This window comes from Echinops telfairi, unplaced genomic scaffold, assembly GCF_000313985.2.
Source record: "Echinops telfairi isolate 266 unplaced genomic scaffold, ASM31398v2 ScPeMD7_7469;HRSCAF=8507_1, whole genome shotgun sequence".
NCBI lineage: Eukaryota > Metazoa > Chordata > Mammalia > Afrosoricida > Tenrecidae > Echinops > Echinops telfairi.
Genome location: NW_022111373.1, coordinates 108,582,572 through 108,603,373, shown reverse-complemented (window position 1 = coordinate 108,603,373; position 20,802 = coordinate 108,582,572). Strand labels below are relative to the sequence as shown.

Genomic DNA, 20,802 nt, shown 5'->3' with positions numbered 1-20,802 from the left:
CTCTCACTGCTAGGTATGGTAGATCCTTCGCAAGGGTCCTGTGTCAGTAGGCATAGAGGAGAGCAAGGAAGTGAGAGACCAGAGCCCTTCTCCCTTGTGAGATGCAAGGTGTTAGGTAATCAAGATCCCTGTGTATTGCTTTAGGGACAGTTTTTCATGTTGGCATGAATGAGTAGTGTGGCCTCTGCAGAGTGGATAAAGAGACAGGTTGGCAGTGCTGCCCAGATGGGCAAGGCAAGCCCTCTGAATAAGCACCGACTGGTGATTGGTATCCCAGACTGGTGATGTGCATGAACAGATAAGGTGGGAGGAGTGTCACGGGGCCTGCCTGCACGTGCAGATGGTCCACAGCAAGTGAAGGAGGCGGGATGGACTAAGCCACCACTCTTCCTGATGGCTCTGGGTGAGGGGGAAGTTGGACCAGTGCACATACATAGACACTACCTGTGCAAAATGATAGGGTAGCATGGACGGCATTGGTTGAGTTCTTGGATGAGGAACTTATAACCATTCCTCTGTGGGAGGATATCTTGTCCACTGTCCAAATGAGCAGGTTCCTTTGCTGTCAACCATTCCTCTGTGGGAGATATCTTGTCCACTGTCCAAATGAGCAGGTTCCTTTGCTGTCAACCAGTCTCAGCACCAGTTCCTAGTTTATTTCTTCGCTGCAATTGCCAGGGACATGCTGAAGTCATGCTCATGCCCACCCTCCTCTAGGCGTCCTTTGCCCCTCTTCAAATGTGCACACCTCTTTGTTTTTTTGGCTTTGGTTTTTCTTTTTTGGTCTCCTGACCTGACAGTCCAATGATTCAGTTCACGTTTTACTGTAGTTAGCATATCCCTGTGGTTCCCTCGTTTCTCAGGGGTGCCTGTTCACGGTGTCACCCTTTGGGGCATGCCAGTCCTTCTCACCATGTTTCTTTCCTGCATTGCTGTTTTGACTTCCGGCTGTGGTTTTGGGGGAGTTGCCTTCCTGGGATCTTCAACTGAGAAGGCTGTGTGCTGCTCTGCCAAGGGTGTGAATAACCCACAGAGCTCAGCTTTTCCACTGACCTTGTTCACTCTGCCAAGCTGGTACTTGGTCTGTTTCTTCAGCTTTGCATTTGAAGTATCAGAATCCGAAATTATTCTTTTTGTCTGTTTTACTTAATTTCTTGTCTATATTGTAGGGGGACGTTATGGTGTGCCTACTTAAACTGCCTTCTTAGGGAGAAGCTCTTTGTTTTTAATGGAGGTATTTATTGCTATGGATTTCCCTCAGCATATTGCCACCACTCTTACTTCTCCCTGCTCTAAGTTGGCAGTACTAAGAGGTGCTAGCCTAGTCACTACAGAACACAACTTGCTTGGTTTTAATACTGGTTTTGGTTCTTTTCCCTCCAGTTATTAGAAACATTGACCATGTCACTTTGGTATCAGAATTTGTCCCTAAGAAATGCCAGCTGTAACTCCTTTCTCTGCACCCCTGTACATGGCTATCTCTGATTGCACACTACAGATCTCCTGTCATCCCTGAATGTGTGCCAGCCATGCACCTCTGTTAATTGGCCCTCCACCCAGAGCTGCAACTGGCACAAAAACTCCTCCTTGCTTCTGTTACCCAGCCTAGAGTTTGGGGGTGGAAGTGGCAGCTTTTGCCAATCACCACATGTCTGTGCTGTTTATGATCACCAGTCTGTGCTGTGCCCACCTCATTGCTGATGTGGGTTCACAGGAACTCCCTCCCTCCTGACCAGTGCTTACGTACTTAACACTATTTCAAGTCTGGTCCATACTTCATCATTGTTTCTTCTCTGCAAAGGCTGAGCTTAAACTGTGGCTTGTATGATGCCCTGGTGGCTGTTGGGTATTTCCCCAACTTCCCATCCTAGATTTTTTTCTGCTGCTCTGGAATGTGAAGGCTCTCCAGACAGCATGTCCAGGAGATCTGTTTTTGGCTTCAGATTCACTGGCTGCTAAATAGTCCCAACACTGTCTGACAGATGGTTTGGTTTGTGAGCTGATGAGCAGCTCTGAAGCTGATGGTTGGCTCCTATGGCCTCCAGTCTAAAAGCACTTGGGCTCAGTGTACCCACTGTTAGTGTGGGTTAACCAGATCGGATAGGGATGAGGGCTTCCCCCACTGTTGACTCTAGAGATTTGTTTTGGCTTTGGAGGCTGAAATTGAGTACCTGTCTTCATTAAAATAGAAATATCACAAGTAGATGGTAATAACAGGTTTATTCTCACAATTTAGAAGACTAGATGTCTAAATTTAAGATGCTGGCTATTGTGAAGGCTCTCTCTCTTAGATTTGGAGGAAGGTCCTTGTCTCTTGAAATTCTGCCTCCTGGTTCCCTAGAGATCTCCATGTATCTTGGCATCTGTCTTATCCTTGGGTATAGAAGATTCTCAGTGTATGGACTCTGAATCCAGAAGATGCACTCTACACCTGACTCTTCTCTCTTGGTGGTAGACAGGTCCCTTTTCCTCCGTTCTTTTGCTCCCTTCTTCCCGTCCCAAGCTACGGGACTGTGCCCACCTTGCCATTCACCCCAGGACTGTTTACTCAGTGTTTCTGTTCCAGTCTTTGTTTTCCCTGCTGCTCCTGCCTGGCACCCTGCTTGGGGCTGCAGTCTGCAATCATCCCAAAATAACTACTGTAGGCTGGGCTTGCATCTCACTGCTTCCCTACTGTCTATGCTTGTTTTCTGAGCACAGGGCTCACCTTGGCTCTCCAACCTTCTGCTGCTGTCCAGAGTTCCAAGACCAGCAGCTGCATAGATTTTTACTTGTTCTGCCTTGTTTTAGAGGGATGTGAGGGGCGACTGGTTATGCTGGTTATGGGACAGACCTGTCCCCTGTGTTCTATTTTGATAAACATAAAATCCTGATAGAATCTTTTGGGATAAGGTGAATCTCTTTATCCCTGTCTCTGCCTTCTTTATTTTTCCTTACACAGCTAAGGTTTTTATTCAACTTAGCTTTTAGCATCTTTAGAAGCCCTGGTGATGTGAACGGTTAAGGTCTCTGCTTCTAACTAAAAGGCTGCTGGTTAGAAACCCACCCAGTAGCTCTGCATAAGAGACCTAGCAACTCGATTCTGATAGGTTTTGGACCAAAAAACCCCCAATGGGGCATTCTGATTGCCCTATGGGGTTGCTATGAGTCAGACTCGACTGGACAGCGCCTAACAACGATGAAAATGACTTGGTGCTTTTTTAAATAGAAAGGTTGAAATCATTTTTAGTACGATTTGAAAGCCACAGGCGGCCATCTCCTTTTCCCGTTGGGAGCATCACAGTGAACGCTCAGTACTTTTGGTTACTTCCCCAAATGCACTCTCCAGTCTCTTCCTTTAGTTCCCATGCAGACTTCGTTACTCCTTCACTTCTGTTGGAGTGCAGTGCCCTGCTGGTGGCCTATTTACACCTCAGTTCCAGTGATGAGTATATAAGGTGTTTTTCCAGCCCTTTCCATTCAAAATTAGATTCTCTCTGTTTCTTCTATAGTCTTCCTCTTCCATTATATCCTACTGCTCACATTTCCATACGAGATTGTGAATTCCACATTCTTTAGCCTCATCATTATTATAACCACAAAGCTTAACATAATGCTTAATATATTGTAGGCCCTTTGTAATGCCTTTCCCCCCTTCTAAGTTAATAGAGGCATGATTCTAAGTGTCAAACTCTATACAAAAGAATTGCTGCTATTGGATCGCAAGCTGCCATGCCTTCTCTACTAGTAGTGGTTGACAAAAGGGGGATGTGTACAGTCCTGAGTTGTAAAGTATTACTTAGATTCCCAGCCTGTGAGAAAAGAGTAGAACTTTCTTTATAGAAGCTAGGAGTTTCACATTTTGCCTTCAAGACCCACGTGAACTAGTTGGGTCTCTCATTGGTTGGTACATTTGTGAGGGTATTACTGGGTGCTTTATGTATTACTTTTTCATCCCACATGGAATTGGAGAGTAATTTGAAGACTATTGCACAGTATAATGCTTTTTACTTTGATATATTATAAAACAGTGAACGAACAGCACATTTTTTATGCATGTTAAAGCCTGTTGTTAAGTGGATTTTGTTTCACTTAAAATGAAATAACCTCAAGATACCAAGTATTCCACCTAAGGAAAGTTAAATTCATTCATTCAACAACTATTGTGTGCCTACTCTATGCCAGATTCTGCCCTAGAGACTGAGGAAATCCTTTTGGAAAGCCACTTCCCCTTTTGTTGCTTTTGTCCTAGAACGGGAATTTAGACTATGAGCATTTTAAGAAATGAATGTATAGTGTGTTAAGTGCTGAGTACTATGAAGATTACAGCGTTCACACTATGAGGGGCTGGTGTGATGCTGGAAGGAGGTGCTGCTTTATTTGGTGTGGCTGGGAAGGCACCTCTGAGTCCCTCTTTCCTGCTTTGCTATTATGACATCAAATCCATCCCCCTGATTATTCAAGGCATTTGTAGAATTTCTCCTTTGGAAGTGCTGATAGTGAATTTACGGTTATCTCTCTGTTTTAAGACCTTTATTTGATTACATTTAAAGAGCTTCCCTGTAATCGATGACATAAAGACCTTGTTGTATTTATTGCTCCTGGGGTCTTCTTTTGATTTGCATTCTTTGATGGTTACTAAAATTAGAAACTGTTAAGGACTTTTTCATAGTTCTTAAATGTGTATGGTTCTTTCTCAGCAGGAATGTTCTGGTGTTGAATAGACTAAGACGCAATGAAAAGTCCATTTGCTTTACTCCATTTATACGATTAATGACTCCTGTCACACGTTTGCTCATAAGATACAAACCACGACTAAAAGCAGGTCCTTATTCCTTTGCACGTTGTAGAGTGACATGAGACTCATTCCTATTAACCCACAATAAAATTACATTCCTAGCTTTGTAATCCCACTGAATTCTCTGATGCTCATTAAGGTGTAAACTGGCTAAAGGTATTCTCAGATTAATTTTAATGGCATTAAAAGACCTACAGTTGGACAAAGCAGTTTTTGTTGCTTGTCACTTTTCTCTGTCTACCTTTTTTTTTTACTCCAGTAAGGGACCCTATTTGCCTTGCCACAGGTGCCAGGATTCTTAGTTCTCTGGGGTCATCTCTTCCATGAAGTATCAATGTAGTATGAGATGATATGTTACAGAAGGAAGTATTGCATTAAAGTACATTTACTGTACCCACAGTTAAAGTATACACTATGTATTCATGCTTGTATTGATACTCTTCCTGAGAAGTAAATTTCCAAGTAAAATGTTTTGGAGCATATACATTTTTAACAAAATTAAATAAAAAATCATATTCCCATATTTGTTTCATGTTTGTTTGTTGTCATTTTCTTTTATTTGGGACAGGGTAGTCTTTAGAATATTCTACTATTTAACACAGGAATAGAAAAAGTACCTGGTTTGTGAAGATCAAATGAATTAAAAGTGTTTGTAGTTTAGTACCTAGCCCATGGTAAGTACTCAGAAACAGTTCTTGAGATTGCTATTATTATATTCTTGCACAGAGGCATACCAGTTCCCTCTGCGAGTGTGTAAGGTCAGGTTGTCTAGAGAAACAAACTCTGAGACATTCATGTGTATGTAAAAGAGCTTCATATCAAGAAAGCTTCCCATGGACTTACTTTGGACTGGGCTAGGACTTCCAGTGTAAGAGAAACAAGTACGAAATTAAAGTAGTAAAATTCTATAACAAAATTTGAATGGAAATTTTCACTATGAACTGGTGCTATTTTTTTATGCAAAGGCCATTAAGAGTCCTAGAAATAATGGCTAAATGCCATTTCTGATGACAGTGAACCAGCCCTCCCTGGTTCAGTAGATAAGTCTGCTTTACGATCTGATCAGTGGAATCAAATGGTTCTGAGGAAGAATAGTTCTCACTTTGTTGTACTGTGGTGGTTTACTGTTATGGACCTGGAACAATTACCCTTTTAATGGAAGGAGATCAAACACAAGGCTGCAATAACAGAAGAGGTTTTATTATGCTAGCTTAAGCCAGGGCTCAAGTCCTCAGGTGCTTAACTGCGTGCACCATCTTGGACAAGAGCCCCCACAAAAGAAATTCCAGAGTATTTATTTACAGGTATATGTAAAGGGGTGTTCCCAGCCCCCGCCCCCCTTCCCGTCAATCCACTGATTAGCTCATCTGAGGTAGGTTGGCAGTCTGGTCCTTTGTGTAGTTCCCGTGCTGGCCGTGTGGTCCTCCCCGCGGAGGTTGGGCTCGCTGTGCCGCTCCCGGGTTGGCTAGCCTCAGTCTCTGGGTACGTCGTACTTTGCACTGCTAGGAAACATGAAACCACAGCCTGCCCGAGATCCCAGAGCCAATCACGGGGACAATTTGGCTTTACATTACTACACTTGATCTTAGCCAAAAGGCCGAGAAGTGATTGTGGTGGTGTACATGTTGCTATGATCCCAGCTCGGAATTGGAGTAATACTCAAGCACCTGATACACAAATGACACAACCTTGCTTTACATACTAAGGAGATAGGTCAAAAGAGTTGAAGTATTTATTGATATAGTTCAAAAGACTACAACTTTCAATATGGATTATATCTCAACATAAAGAACATAAAAATCCTCACGATAAACAGAAAAGACGTAAGTTGTCAGGAATTTAGTTTTAGATTTTGTTTGTTTTGGATCCACTAGCCATATTCATGGAAGCTGCAGACAAGAAATAAAACAACATATTGCATTGGGCAAATCTGCAAAATATTTAACTGTTCAAAAGCAGAGTTGTCACTTTGAGGATTATAATGCTCCTGACCTAGTCTTAAGCCATGGCATTTTCAGTAGTTTAATATGCATGTGAAAACTAGATAAGGACAAATGGAGAATGGATATATTTGAATGATAGTATTTGCAAATATATATGTGTGTGTGTGTGTGTATACATATATATACATACACACACACACTACTGTGAGCTTCCAGAAGAACAGACAAATCTGTCTTGGAACAGATGGGCTTTCTGCTGCTTAGAAGAGGGGATGACTTGTTCCCTTGTCCCAGGTTTGTTAACATCCACTTCCTTTCCCAGCCTCCCTCTCTCCCGTGTGTGTGTCCCCCACTCCCCAACCTTGCATCCAGTTGTTTTCTCCTCCATATTGTTTATTCCGCCTATCTTATCCAGATACACAAGTAGAGACAATAATAAACAAAAATAAGAGCAAAACAAAGCAACAAAAGAAGCTTGTAGATATTCCAGGTCTGTTTGTTGACCTTTAGGAGTGTTTTTCAGTCAAGTCTGATGGGGTGCCACACCCTGGCCCCACAATCTATTTTTGGTATTCCCTGGGGACTTCATTGCACCCTATGCTGTTCTGTTGCACGCCGTAGTGTTTCCCCTCGGTGTGGGGTCAGACCAGGCACAATTACCGCACTGTGTCTCCAGTGATGTCCCCCATAGCACTATGGGTCAGTGAGGGACATCGTGTCTTCTGGTGGGGCCGGGCCTATGAGCCTCTCTGCGTTGGCTGCTTTGAGCAGGAATATGGAGCTTGGTGGGCCAGGATGTGCTCCACTCTGTCTTCCTCCCCCTTGGTTTGCTCCTGGGTGCTCTGATCAGACATGTCCCTTGCCCTGAGCTGTAGCTTCAGTGCTGTCCTCTGAAGTGAATTCTGGGGGAGGGGGGCGCTGTCCACGTAGTTGGGATTGGGGCTGGGCCGGGCCCTCAGAGTGCTTCATGCTGGTATGTTGCAGTCACATCTTGGAGCACTGGATTGAAGTCTGGTCCCTCTTGTGGAGATATAAACAACACGCTCCCTGTGGGTGGCTTAGTGCCCTGTTCCCACACTACCCATGTCTTTTTTTATTTCCCCCCCTGCAGAATGGAAACCCAAAGCCCATCTGTGGACAATTGGACATCCTCTTACAGAAGGGTCACGGGGAGGAGACAAACCAGTCAGGGTGCAGTATAGTACCAATGAAACATACAACTTTCCGCTAGTTCTTTAATGCTTCCCCACTCCCCCACCCTCCACTATCGTGACCCCAGTTCTACCTTAAAAATCTGGCTAGACCAGAGCATGTACATGGGTACAGATAAGGGCTGGAAACACAGGGAATCAAGGACAGATAAACCCCTCAGTACCAATATTGAGAGTAGCCATACTAGGAGGGGATGTGGAAGGTAGGGGGAGAAAAGGGGAACCAATCGCAATGATCTACATATAACCCCCTCCCAGGGCGGTGGACAAAAGAAAAATGGGTGAAGGGAGACATCAGTCAGTATAAGGCATGGAAAAATAATCTATAAATTATCAAGGGTTCATGAAGGGGGAGGATGAGAAGCTGATACCAAGGCCTCAAGTAGAAAATGTTTTCAAAATGATGGCAACAAGTATACAAATGTGCTTGACACAATTGATGTATGTATGGATTGTGATAAGAGTTGTACGACCCTCCAATAAAATGATTTTTTTAAATCAGGAAAATCTACGGGGTGAAAAAAAAATGAGAAGACTAATAAAGAGAAGTTATACAAAGGAACCAGACAAGTTTTGGAACTGAAAAGTACAAGAACTGAAACGAAAGATTCTCTTACAGGGGCAGAGAGAATATTTGGAGAAATAATGCCCCCGAAGTCTGTCTTCAAATAGGATAAGCCCTAAGAGGCCCACATAGAGGAACATTACAGTCAGACAGTTGAAGACCAAAGAACCCTGAAAGCAGCAGGAGAGAAGCAAATCATCACATACAAGGGATCTTCATTAAGATTAACTTCTGATTTCTCCTGGGGAACCATGGAGGTCAGAAGACAGTGGGCGACGTGTTTAAAACACTGAAAGAAAAAGGCAAACAAAACACAATCATCAACCAAGAAGTCGGTGTCTGACAGAGCAGCCCTTCAAAAATGAAAGTGAACGGATGAGACTGAACAACAGAACTGTGGGAATGGAAGGGAGATAAGAGGATGAGTAAGATATGTCAGTAAATATATATATATAGATGAGGGATGATGAGACTGTCTTGTGTACTTGGGACATGTTATCAGGAGGAACCAGTTTCTGGACGAGGACATCATGCTTGGCAAAGTCAACAAAAATAACAAAAAGCCTCAATGAATTAGATGGACATCACAGTTGCCACAGTGAGCTTACACATAGCAATGATTGTGAGGATGGCACAGCACCACGCAGCGTTTTCTTCTATTGCACAGGGTTGCTATTAGTAGGCACTTACTCGACATCACCTAACAACAGCAATAACAGCTTGATGCTGGAAGGAAATTTGGCTGCGTAGTGGATTAGGTATGAGTTGAACTGCTAATTTCAAGGTCAGCAGTTTGAAACCACCAGCTGCTCTGAGTGATGAAACTATCCCCTTAAAGTTTTGGCAGTTCTACTTTGTTCTATAGGGTCTCTATGAATCAGAATTGACTTGTTGGCATTGAGTTTGGCTGGGGGTGATGGTGGTTATTAACAGTTTTTTGGCACTTAATCCACAATCACATGAAGAAGAGTTGTGCAATAATTACCACAATCAATTTTAGAACACTTTTTTCTCCCATGGCTAAGTCACTTAAAATGAGTTGTTAGGGGTTATTTTATATACCAGCAGGGTTACCCATGAGGGGCAGGTTTCAGTGATGCATGCAGAGGAGGTAGGCCTGTGATAAACTATTGGAAATTAGTCAATGAGAACTTTATGAATCACTTCAGAGTATAGTTTGAAATAGTATTGCAACATGATTCTCATGAAGGTGGCTCAAGATCGGGCAGTGCACTGTTCTGTTACACTGTCACCAGGAGTTAGAGATGACTTGACAGCTACTAACAACAAAAGCAAAACACCTAGTCATTGTGACTGCTAAGTCGTTGAGGTAGAAAATTGATGGGGAATTTGACAGTTAATGGATCAGGACACAAGTCATTGATTAATCTGAACATTAGAAAAAAACAAAACAGACTTGTGGCTCCTAATCAAAGTACAAAATACCACTTAACAAATATTTACGAGAAAACTTGAATTGTATGGAAGACACTAAATTAATGCCCTCAAACCAGTGTAGAATTGGTTATTTAGAACTGGACAGTCATTGGATAATTTTCAGAAATTAAGCACATTCATCAGAAATTTTCAAGATCTAGCCTGAAGTATCAAACTGTCAGTGATGAGATAATATCCCAATTCACCTATGTGTTAGACCAGGTTAACTAGAGAAACAAATGTAGAGACAGTCATATATGTATGAGAAAGAGCTAGATCAAAGGAGAGATCTAGTCAGCAAAGCTGTGGAAAGAGGTATAATCACAGGAGTCTATATGTGTAAATGCATTAATTCATAAAAATAGAGGTATTGGTGTACATACGTATATTTATATGGCAATACATTGAGGAAGTGGGCAGACTTCCTCTGCTCAAGTCCTGCCTCAATGCAAGAACACTGTTCTAACAACCTGGCATTCTGTGATGCCCACCCTCCCAGCACAATTGCTGAAGACAAAATCAGTGCACAAGCAAACACGATGAAAGCTAATGGTGCCTGGCTATCAAAAGATATAGCATCGAGGTCTTAAAGGCTTGAAGATAAACAAGCAGCCATCTAGCAGAGAAGCAACAAGTCTACATGGAAAAAGCACACCAGCCTGTGTGATCATGAGATGTCTATGGGATTAGGTAACAGGCATCAGAAGGCCCAAAGCAAACAAACAAACAAGCAAAAATTGCTGAGAAGGAGGTGGTTTGGAGCAGGGACTCCAAACCCATCTGTAGAATGTGGGACATCCCCTCACATGAGGGTCACATGGAAGGGATGAGTCAACTAGGGCGCACTATAGCACTGATGAAACACATAATATTCTTCTGCTTCCTTGAGGCTTTCTCACACACACCGCCCTGAACCCCAGTCCTGCCTTTCGCTTGGGGCTAGGCCACAGCATGTACACAGGTACAGATAAGAGCTCACAACACGCAGAATCCAGGTCAAATAAACCCCTCAGGAACACAAATGGGAGTAGGATACCAGGAAGGTAGGGAGAGTGGAGGAAGTTGGAACCAACCGCTGCAATGATTGACACATAACCTCACCCCTCCTCCCCACCCACCCAGGGGGACGAACAACAGAAACCATGGGTGATGGGAGACAGTGGTCAGTGTAAGATATGAAAATAAAAATAATTTATAGTTCATCAAGTGGTCACGAGGGTAGGAGGGAGGGTGGGAGGGATAAAAGAGGATCTGTTAGCAACAGCTCATATAGAAAGTAATGTTTAGAAAATAATAATGACAACATATGTAAAAATATGCTTGATATAATTGATGTATGGATTGTTATAAAAACTGTAAGAGCCCCCAATAAAATGATCTTTAAAAAAAATTTTTAAAGAAAGCTTTATATCAAGAAAATATCCTAACCCAGTCTAGATCAAGTCCACAAGTCTGATATTAGCCCATAAGTCAAATACTAGTCCAAAAATCCTTCAGACTCATCTAGTCACATGCAGTGATGCAAAATGCAGGTAGATCACAGGCTGGCCGGTGCAAAGTCTTGTGGATTCAATGGCAGTGGAAGCCACATCTAAGTGCTCGCTTTGGTCTCCATGTGGCTCCTTCAGCTCTCTGAGTGTGGTTTTTCAACAGGAAGGTGAAGCAGAGAGGGTTCTTGCAGGTCTCAGCAAGTCTGATTTGTCAATAGGAAGACCAAAGCAGAGAGAGAGAGGAAGTTCCCAGAATCCTCATGAAAAGTTCATGACCACAAGGAGGCATTATCAGACTGTGACCTGATAGACTAGACTCCACCCCTTCACTCTTTTTTTTTATTAGTCATTTATAAGGGGGCTCTTACAAATCTTATAACTATCCGTCATTCAATAGTGTTAAGCACACCTGTACATATGTTAGCATCAGCATTTCCAAAACATTTTCATTCTACATGAGCCCTTGGTATCAGCTCCTCTTTTACCCCCTCCCTCTCCCACCTTCCCACCCTCATGAATCCTTGATCAATTGTATGTTATTTTTGCTATTTAATGTCTTACATTGTCCATTGTCTCCCTTCACCCACGTTTCTGTTATTTGTTTACCTGGGGGATGGGCTATATATCCATCTGCTTTCTTAATGCTTGCTTAACCTTGTAATGGGTTCCCCCTTTCTCCCCATCCCCCACCCCCAGCCCCAGCATCCCTTCTACCCTCATGATATCGCTCCTCCCACTACTGTTCCTGAGGGTTTTATCTGTCCTGAATTCCATGTGTCAAAAGCTCTTATCTGTACCAATGTGTGTACTCTGGTCTAGCCAGATTTGGTCATAGTAGTTGTGGGGAAGTAGCTTTCAGGAACTAGAGGAATGATATGTGTCTCGTCGGTCCTATACTGCACCTTGGTTGACTTGTCCCTTCTTTGTAACCCTTCTGTGGGGGGATGTCCAACTGTCTACAGATGGGCTTTGGGTCTCCACTCAAAGCCCCCTCTTTCACATGGATATAATTGTTTCTTTTGGATCTTTGATACCTGATACCTGATCCCTTTAACACCTCATGATCACACAGACTAGTATGCTTCTTCCATGTGGGCTTATTTGCTTCCCTGCTAGATGGCCACTTGTTTAACTTCAAGCCTTTAAGACCCCAGATGCTGTATCTTTTGATAGTCGGGCACCATCAGCTTTCTTCACCACATTTGCTTATGCACCCATTTTGTCCTCAGTGATCATGTTGGGAAGGTGAGTATCAAAAAGTGCCAGGTTATTAGAACAAAGTGCTCTTGTGTTTAGGAGGCCTTAAGTAGAGGCCCAAAGTCCATCTGCTATCTTAATATTTAACCTATAAATATATGTACATTGGCCTCTATCCCTTTCATTATATATTAATATATTTACATATATACAGACCTATAGCTATAGCTCTATAAATAGCTTTGCCCCCTACTTCTTTCCTCTAGTTCCTATCACCTTTATCCTGTCCCGTTATCATGCTCACCCTTCCATGTAGCTCTCAGTAATTCCTCTCAGACACATTGCACTTGATCAAACCCCACCAGGCATAATATGCCCTCCTTGCCATAAATTTTAGATTTCCTGTTGTTCCCTTATCCCGGAGTTTGTTAACTCTCCACTTCCGGAACCGCCGGTCCCATTGACTTCTCCTGAGGATTGTTTGTCCTGCTATCTTGTATAGATGGATATAGGGCAAAATTAAAAACAAACGAAAAACCCAAACTGATAGATAGTTCCAGGTCTGTCTGCTGACCCTTATGAGTGGTTTTCCAATTGGGTCTGATGAGGTGCAAAGTCCTGTGCCCTGAGTCAGAAGTCTATTTTCAGGATTCCTCAGGACTTGGTTCCTTTGGTCCCCTTTTGTACTGCTTTAGCGTTTCATCCTGCTGGGGTGTTCCACCCCTTCACTCTTAATAATAGCCTTAAGTTGTCACCAGATGATGTAACAACCACAACTTCTAAGAAAGGTAATTTAACATGAATTATTCAAATGCACACACCACCCACTAATGAAAAAAGTTGAAGAAACTGGAATTTTTTTTACCAAGTTCTGCAATCTAAATTGATCAAACATACAATCAAGATGCATTATTGGTGATAGAAATATGAGAGTTGCAAACAAAGGACTTGTAGGTAGAAATATGACCTTGGTGATAGAAATGATGTGGGAAAACTCGTGATAGAATTTGGCAAGAACAATGACTTCTTCATGGCAAATACCCTTTTCAACAATTTAAACAGCAATGATGCACACCGGCCTCAACAGATGGAATGCACAGAGATAAAATTGATTGCATCTGTGGGAAGAGACCATGGAGAAGCTCAATATCATCAGTCAGACCAAGGTCAAGAGTTAATTGCAGAGTCAATCATTCATATGTAAGTTCATATTGAAAGTGGGGGAAAAGAAGTCCCTCAGAGCCAAAATATCCCACCTATTTGGGAGATTTCTCTATAATACATTTGACATAGCGATCCTTACTTACATGATAACAGTGGGATGACATCAAGAACATCTGACATGAAATCATACAGAGGTCATCAAAAAGACAATACATGAAGAAAAGACCGGCTCAAGGGGAGAGTCCTTCTGGGACATGGGGTTACAGTGACTGGTGTGACCCTTTGTCTGGGCCTGCTTACACAATAGGGTATGCTGGGCCCCTCTAGGGTTTCCTGTATGGGCTCCCATAAATCTCTTCCCTTTAGCTTAGAAAAGGAAAAGAAAAGACCAATGTGGATGTCAGAAGAGACTCTGAAACTTGCTCTTGAACATAGAATGGAGCAAAAGGAAGAAACAATGAAGTAGAAAAGCCGAACAAAAGAGTTCAAAGGTAACTCAAGAAGACAGTGAAGTACTATAACGAAATGTGCAAAAACTTGTTGCTGGACCACCAATAAAGGAAGAATACAGTCAACATTTCACAAGGTAGAACTGAAGAAAAACATTCAAGACTTGAGTTGCAATATTCATTGACTCTATGGGTAAAATATTGAACAACATAGGATACACTTTAAAAAAGATGGACTACACAGTCACTGTGCTAAAAAGAATTGACTAATGTCTTACCTTCTCAAGGAGTAGCACATGACTGAGAACTGGAGGTATTGGAAGAAGTGCAAGCTGCTCTGGAGGCATTAGTGGGGCATGGGGGAGACTGCAGTAATTGACAGAATACTAATTCAAAAACTGATGTCATGCTGGTAGAACTCAGTAGTTTATGTCAAGGAATGTGGAAGACAACTACCTGACCAGCTGACTGCGAGGCATGCAGGCTTGTACCCGTTTCCAAGAAAGGTGAACAAACCAAATGCAGACCTATCTAACAACATCATCAATATTACATGCAAGTAAAAATTTGTTGGACATAATTAAAAAATAATTGTTGCAGTGCATTGACAGGGAAATCAAGTCGGACTCAGCAGAGGCTGAAGACTGAGGGCTGGGTTTGCTGATAGCCCACGTAGCTTGGCTGAAAGTAGAGAAAAGCAGGAAGACCTTTATCTATGCTTAAGTGACTATGCAAAAGAAGGTGTATGCATAATAGCAAATTATGGTTACATTGTGAAAAATGGAAATCCCAGAATAATTTAATGGTGTGCATGCAGAACCTGTGAAAGAGCAAGAGAAGAACAAAGGGTTCTGTGTGATTTAAAATAAGGTGAGTGCCAGGTTGTATCCTTTGACCATACTTACTCAATCTGTATGTTGAGCAACTCATCCGAGAAGCCGATCTGGAATGTGACATCTGGTTTGGAGGAAGATTCATTGAACCGATGTGATACGTAGATGACACGATTTTGCTTGCTGAACGCCAAAAGACTGGAAGCACTTACTGATGACAATAAAGGCCTATCACCTTCAGTGTGGGTTATACCCCAAAATATAAAATTAAGTTAAAGGCCTCACGACTTAACCAATCAGCAGCATCATGATAAATAATTAGAAGGTCAAGAATGTCATTTGACTGGGATCCATGCTTCCACACCTATGGAAGCAGCAGTTGAGAAATCACATGATGTACTGTAGTGGGCAAATCTCCTGCAAAAGACTGCTTTAAAGTGTTAAAATCAAAGATGTCACTTTGAGGATTAAGGTGCACCTTGTCCCAAACCACAGTATTTTCAATCACCTTATATGCATCTGGAAGCTGGACAATGTATTAAAAAAAACTCAAGGGAAATTGATGCCCTTGAATTGTGGTGTTGGTGAACAATATTAAAAATATCATGAGCTGCTAGAAGAATGAATCTTGGGAGAAACACAGCCAGGATGGGTGGCAAGACTTCATGTCATGTACTTTGGGCATGTTATCAGGAAGGACTAACCTTGGGAAAAGGACGTAATTTTGTTAGACTGTCAGCCACAAGGATGACTTTCAATAAGATGGTTAGGCACCGAGCCTGCAACACTGCGGCACTTTGAGAAGGGCACAGGACTGGACAGTGCGAGGATTAGATCACTGTGAGTTGGAACCGACTCTTCAGAGTCAACAACACATCAAACAACAGCCTATAAAGGCACATAATGAAATATTTCTATATGAAATAGTAGGATGTCTGCTATTTGCTTCCAAATAATTCAGAACTAAGCGAGACACGCAAAGTACGCTTGACCCTGAGTGTGTAACTTGAGTTTTAGACCATGAGTACACAGTATATTCTTCACTCTTCTATATATGCTGGTTTTTCATAGTAAGATTACTTCATCTGGTCTATTAATTTAAGAAAAAACACTTCTTTTTGAGAGAACTCAAAGCCATTTGAGTACTTAGGTGGAAAATTATTTATTCTCCCTGTTTCCTTGTACACTGGTTCTTTTTGTTCTGAACACAAACCACTGCCTAGACTAGAAGCAGAGGAGAAATGCCATCTGTGTAGTCAAGCCCTGGCTCCGTTTCCTGTCCAGACAGCTTCTCAGAGCTGAGCTTGCCAACAAATTGGTTCCCCGGGCAACGCTTGCAAAGCAAATAATGAAATTAACCGATCCTCAGCTAGCAAGCTTTAATTTTTTTATGTGTGTACCCTCAGATATTTCGTTTTTGAGTATTAGTTTAATCCAAACCCAAACCAACCTACTGTCAACTCATAGCTACACTGACTCATAGGTTTCTGGGACGAGCAATCTTTTGGGGAGCTAACAGTCTCCTCTGTCCTCTGTGGAGTCGCTTCTTGGTTTGTACCAGTTCTCTTAACGGTTAGCAGCCCAAGGCCTAATCCGCAGTCCCAGTCTCATGGAACATTCAGTAGAAAGCATTAATCGTGTCGCTATGTGCTATGCTGATACATACAGGAGTCTCTGAAAGGTGCAATGAGGATTCACAAGTGCTAACCAGCTTGTGGGGGTTTTGCATTCTCCCAGTCATCTCAGAAGAAAGACCTGACATTGTCCCGCCGAAAACCCGGCCATTGGGAATCCTATGGAGGGATGTGAATTGCCTTGTTATCAGACAGCATTATAGAGTCGATTAGGGCAACTGTGGTTAGGCTAAAATGAAATACCTTACCATTTGATTTCCCTTTTTACTCATTTTAAAGTTGTTTTAGTTTTTAATATATTTTGATTTTTCTGTTTTGTCTTGTCATTGTTGGTTTTGTTTGCTCTTTGCTTTGTTGTGTATGATTTTCTGTGTATGAAATTCAGGATGGATGGGTTTATAGAGACAGTAACTAGAATAATAATTACCTAAGGTCCTTGCAAAGAAGAGCGAAAGTTCTATGGACTGCCCAAAGAAAAAAACAAATCTGTCCTGAAAGGAGTACAATTAGAATACTCCTTCGAGGCAAGGATGGTGAGATCTTCTCTCACATACTTTGGACATGTTATCAGGAGAGACCAGTCCCTGGAAAAGGACATGCTTGGTAAAGGGCAGCAAAAAGAGGAAGGGCCTCGCGACGCTGGATTGACGCAGTTGCTGTAACAATGGGCTCTTCATAGGAACAAACGGAGAAAGGCGCTGGACCAACAGTGATTTGCTCTGCTGTACATGGAGTCCTTGTGGCACCTGATCACATCAGGGCCATGGCAGACGAGGTTGGGGGAAAGTGGGGAGTTAAGAATGAGTATGAGAAAGAAGAAAATGTTCTCAAAGTGAGTGGTGATGATTTGCACCACTCTTGTCGACATGATTGAACTGTTAAGTTATATGATATGTGAATTATATGCCAATAAAATGATTTAAAAAGGAAAGATCGTGGGGAGCACAGCTCATCACTACTCATTTGGGGGTTGATTCAGTGATAAATACATACATGAGTGTTGGTACTTAGATACTTATATGCTCAGCTTTCTTATATGATCTTATATGTAGATCATGGTCCTTTAAAAACTTTGACAATTTTATGAACATACTGACCTTGACCTCTATTTTGAAAATTATAAAAGTAAAGTGGGATTGATATTTAAACAGTTGATTTAGATTAAATATGAGGATGCTTTGACAATTGCAACAATAAAGAAAACTACTGGTCATGGAAATCTATTTCCACATTTGGATGTCTTCACCAAGAGACTGGATACCATTACTGGTTTGAAACTACACCAGATTTTGAAGAGAACTGTTAATAATAGTGTAATAGTTAATAATAATGTAATAGTATCATTCCAAAATGGACTCTCAACCCCATTAGATTATTAGTGTGTAATGTTCTTACTCTGTGGCATAACAGACTATAAACCCTGGTCTAAAAATTTACTTTAAATTTCCTATACCTAATTTAATTTTAAATTGAAGTATTCTTTTAACACAAGAGATCTGGTTTTGCAGCAGCAGCAGAGACTGGTTTGGATTAGAGTAAGTGAGGTAATCAGTTTGAAAATGATAACACATAGTACCGTACCCTTCATATCCAAAAAGACCATCCATAGTTCCAATTAGTAAAGGGCCATACTTTACTTCAAGCCATTTAAGAGATAAAAACCCACTTGTCGGATTTCATCGATACCATGTGTGGGTCTTCTTCTGGTGAAATATGACTATTTTAGCCCGTTTTGCAGCCCTCTTAAGGCATCCAATCCATTCATTAAGCATTAAAAAAATGCACTTATCCTTTTACAAGATGGACTCAGATTCCTCATTTTGGCTTATGATCCTTTATGATTGGGCTCCTGGCAGTCTTTCCAGTATCAATTTTTACCAGTTTCCCAGAATACCATATATATGTTGTACTATATACATACACATATATATAGTATTCTGGGAAATTAGTAAATATATAGTATGTTATACTATATATATATGGTATTCTGGGAAATACTGTATATATATGCATATATAGAGAGTACTGTATTCTGGGACATATATTGCTAAAGAATACAAATTCAGTGTTGTGTAAGGAAATAACTGCTGAGTCCACGGGGGTGGAATGAGCAGACACAGCGGGCGGGATGCAGGCGCGGGAGAGGGGATCCGCGTGGGCGACGTCGGGAAGCTATACACGCGCAGACGTTGCAGTCGTGCCCGAGGTCAAGTGCGGCTGAGGTCGCGGCCAGAATGAATGGGCAGGGACCGCGGGCGGAGCTTGCAGCTCGTCCCTGCACCACGCCCCGTGGGATCGCGCCGGCCCACCCCCAAGGGCAAGGCCAACCAGCCCCGCGCTGGGGCCGCAGGCGCCCGCCGCGCCGGCGCAGAACCCGGCGGCGTCACCGGCGCTGGCGGCCATGGCGCGGAGCGAGCCGCGCAGCGGGAGCCGCTCCCCGCCGACGGCGCACGGCGACTGGAGTCGCTGGGAGGCGGCCATCCTCAGTGGCTGGAGGACCTTCTGGCAGGCGGTGGGCAAGGAAAGGGCGGCTCCGGCCGCCTCGCAGGAGGAGGCGGGGGACGAGGCCAGCACCCTGACCCGGCTGCCGGTGAGCGTCGGCCTCGGCGTGGACGGGGCCCAGCCGGGGATGCCTGGGGCAGGGGCAGGGGTGGGGGGCTTCCCCGCGCCCGCGTTGTGGCCAGCCCCGCCCCTGCAGCCATTAGGGACCATGTGGACATCTGGAAGCAGCAGTTGACCAGAAAATACCTGGGCGGGGACTCCCTGGTGTTCTGCACTTGGGACCCATAAGGTCATTGTGAAACTGGCCCTCGAGGGCACCCACGTGACCAGCCAGCCAGACCACCCCACCCTCAGATGTCAACCCGGCAAACAAGCATTAGAGACCTTGGCCGCCCTCCAGGCTAAGGGAAGGCAGCCTGCAGGTTGTAGAGAATTAACGCAGATTTTATGTTCTCAGAATTTTTTATGCCCCGCAATTCAGATATTAGCACACCAAACACAAACACTGTGAGGACGCTGTTTTTCTCAGACATTTCACTGCAATCGCACGATCAGATGTTTGAAGTAGCAAAACTGTCACTTAGTTGAAGATGAACGAAGTAAGTAACAAGTGCCTCACGTTTTGACAGGCCATGTAAATTTACACATCATTTATTGTTAGGACTTTTAGGGTAGATGGGAATATGGTCAGAGAAGAAAACCTTGGGGATTATTAAAATACTCTGTCTCACAGCCTTAGAAACCCACAGGGGCAGTTCCATTCCATCCTACAGGGTCGCTGTGAGTCGGCGTGGACTTGATGACAGTGAGTTTGGTTTAGTTCTTATCTGGACTGCTAGCACCTTAACTGTGCAATCTTACTATTAATGTTGAGAACTGCAGGCTTAAAGACAGCCCCCCACCTCCGCACACCCTTGTAGAGGTTCTTTGCAATAATTTAATCAACTTTTAGAGGAACTCAGATGACAAACTCCCACTCTTTGATTTCATTTGACCTAGTGATTTAATTGGAAGTCTATCCACCAGATAAAGGTTTTATTTTGAAGAATAAATTACTTCCAGAAGTTGTTTAACAAAATTAATACGTCGCTTGTTTAAATGAGGAGAGTGTAGAAATTGTTAATTTGCAAAATAATATTTTTGCTAAAAAGTTAGTTTGCAAGCAAAATAACAGGTTGCTTTTTCAGTAATATTTCAATGTGTTAGAAAGAAAGTATTCAATTATGCTCCTCTGAAAACAGGAAAACTGAAGATGATTTTAAAAAATTACATATTAGAAACACTGGCCATTTAATTGATTCAGTTCAAAGACCAACAATAACAACAACAACGCCTCGAACTATCACCAGGTGGATTCTTACTCAGTGGACTCAGGGGCAGGACCAGAGTTTCTGAGACAGTCAATCTCTGAAAGGAGCAGGAAGCCTCATCTTTCTGTCGCCAAGTGGCTGGTAGGGGTGAGCTGCTGACCTTGCAGTTAGCAACCTGAGGTAGTTAGTTTATTGTGCCAACCTGGACGATAAACACATGTGGGGTTAATTGAAGGGCAGAGAGATAAATGGCTTGGTGAGCCTCACCTTTCTAGTTCTTGGGTCTCTTG

The 20,802-nt window shown here is 42.8% G+C and overlaps 1 protein-coding gene across 1 annotated transcript in view; it reads left to right on the top strand.

The window, feature by feature from the left end:
* Nucleotides 1–19,101: 19,101 nt before the first annotated feature.
* The window catches only part of FBXO4 (F-box protein 4), an 18,425-nt gene continuing 16,724 nt past the window's right edge, over nt 19,102–20,802 (top strand). Inside the window, exon 1 of the mRNA XM_045285248.1 lies at nt 19,102–19,290. Within this exon, the coding sequence (XP_045141183.1) occupies nt 19,102–19,290 (189 nt within the window). The remainder of the gene's footprint in view (nt 19,291–20,802) is intronic.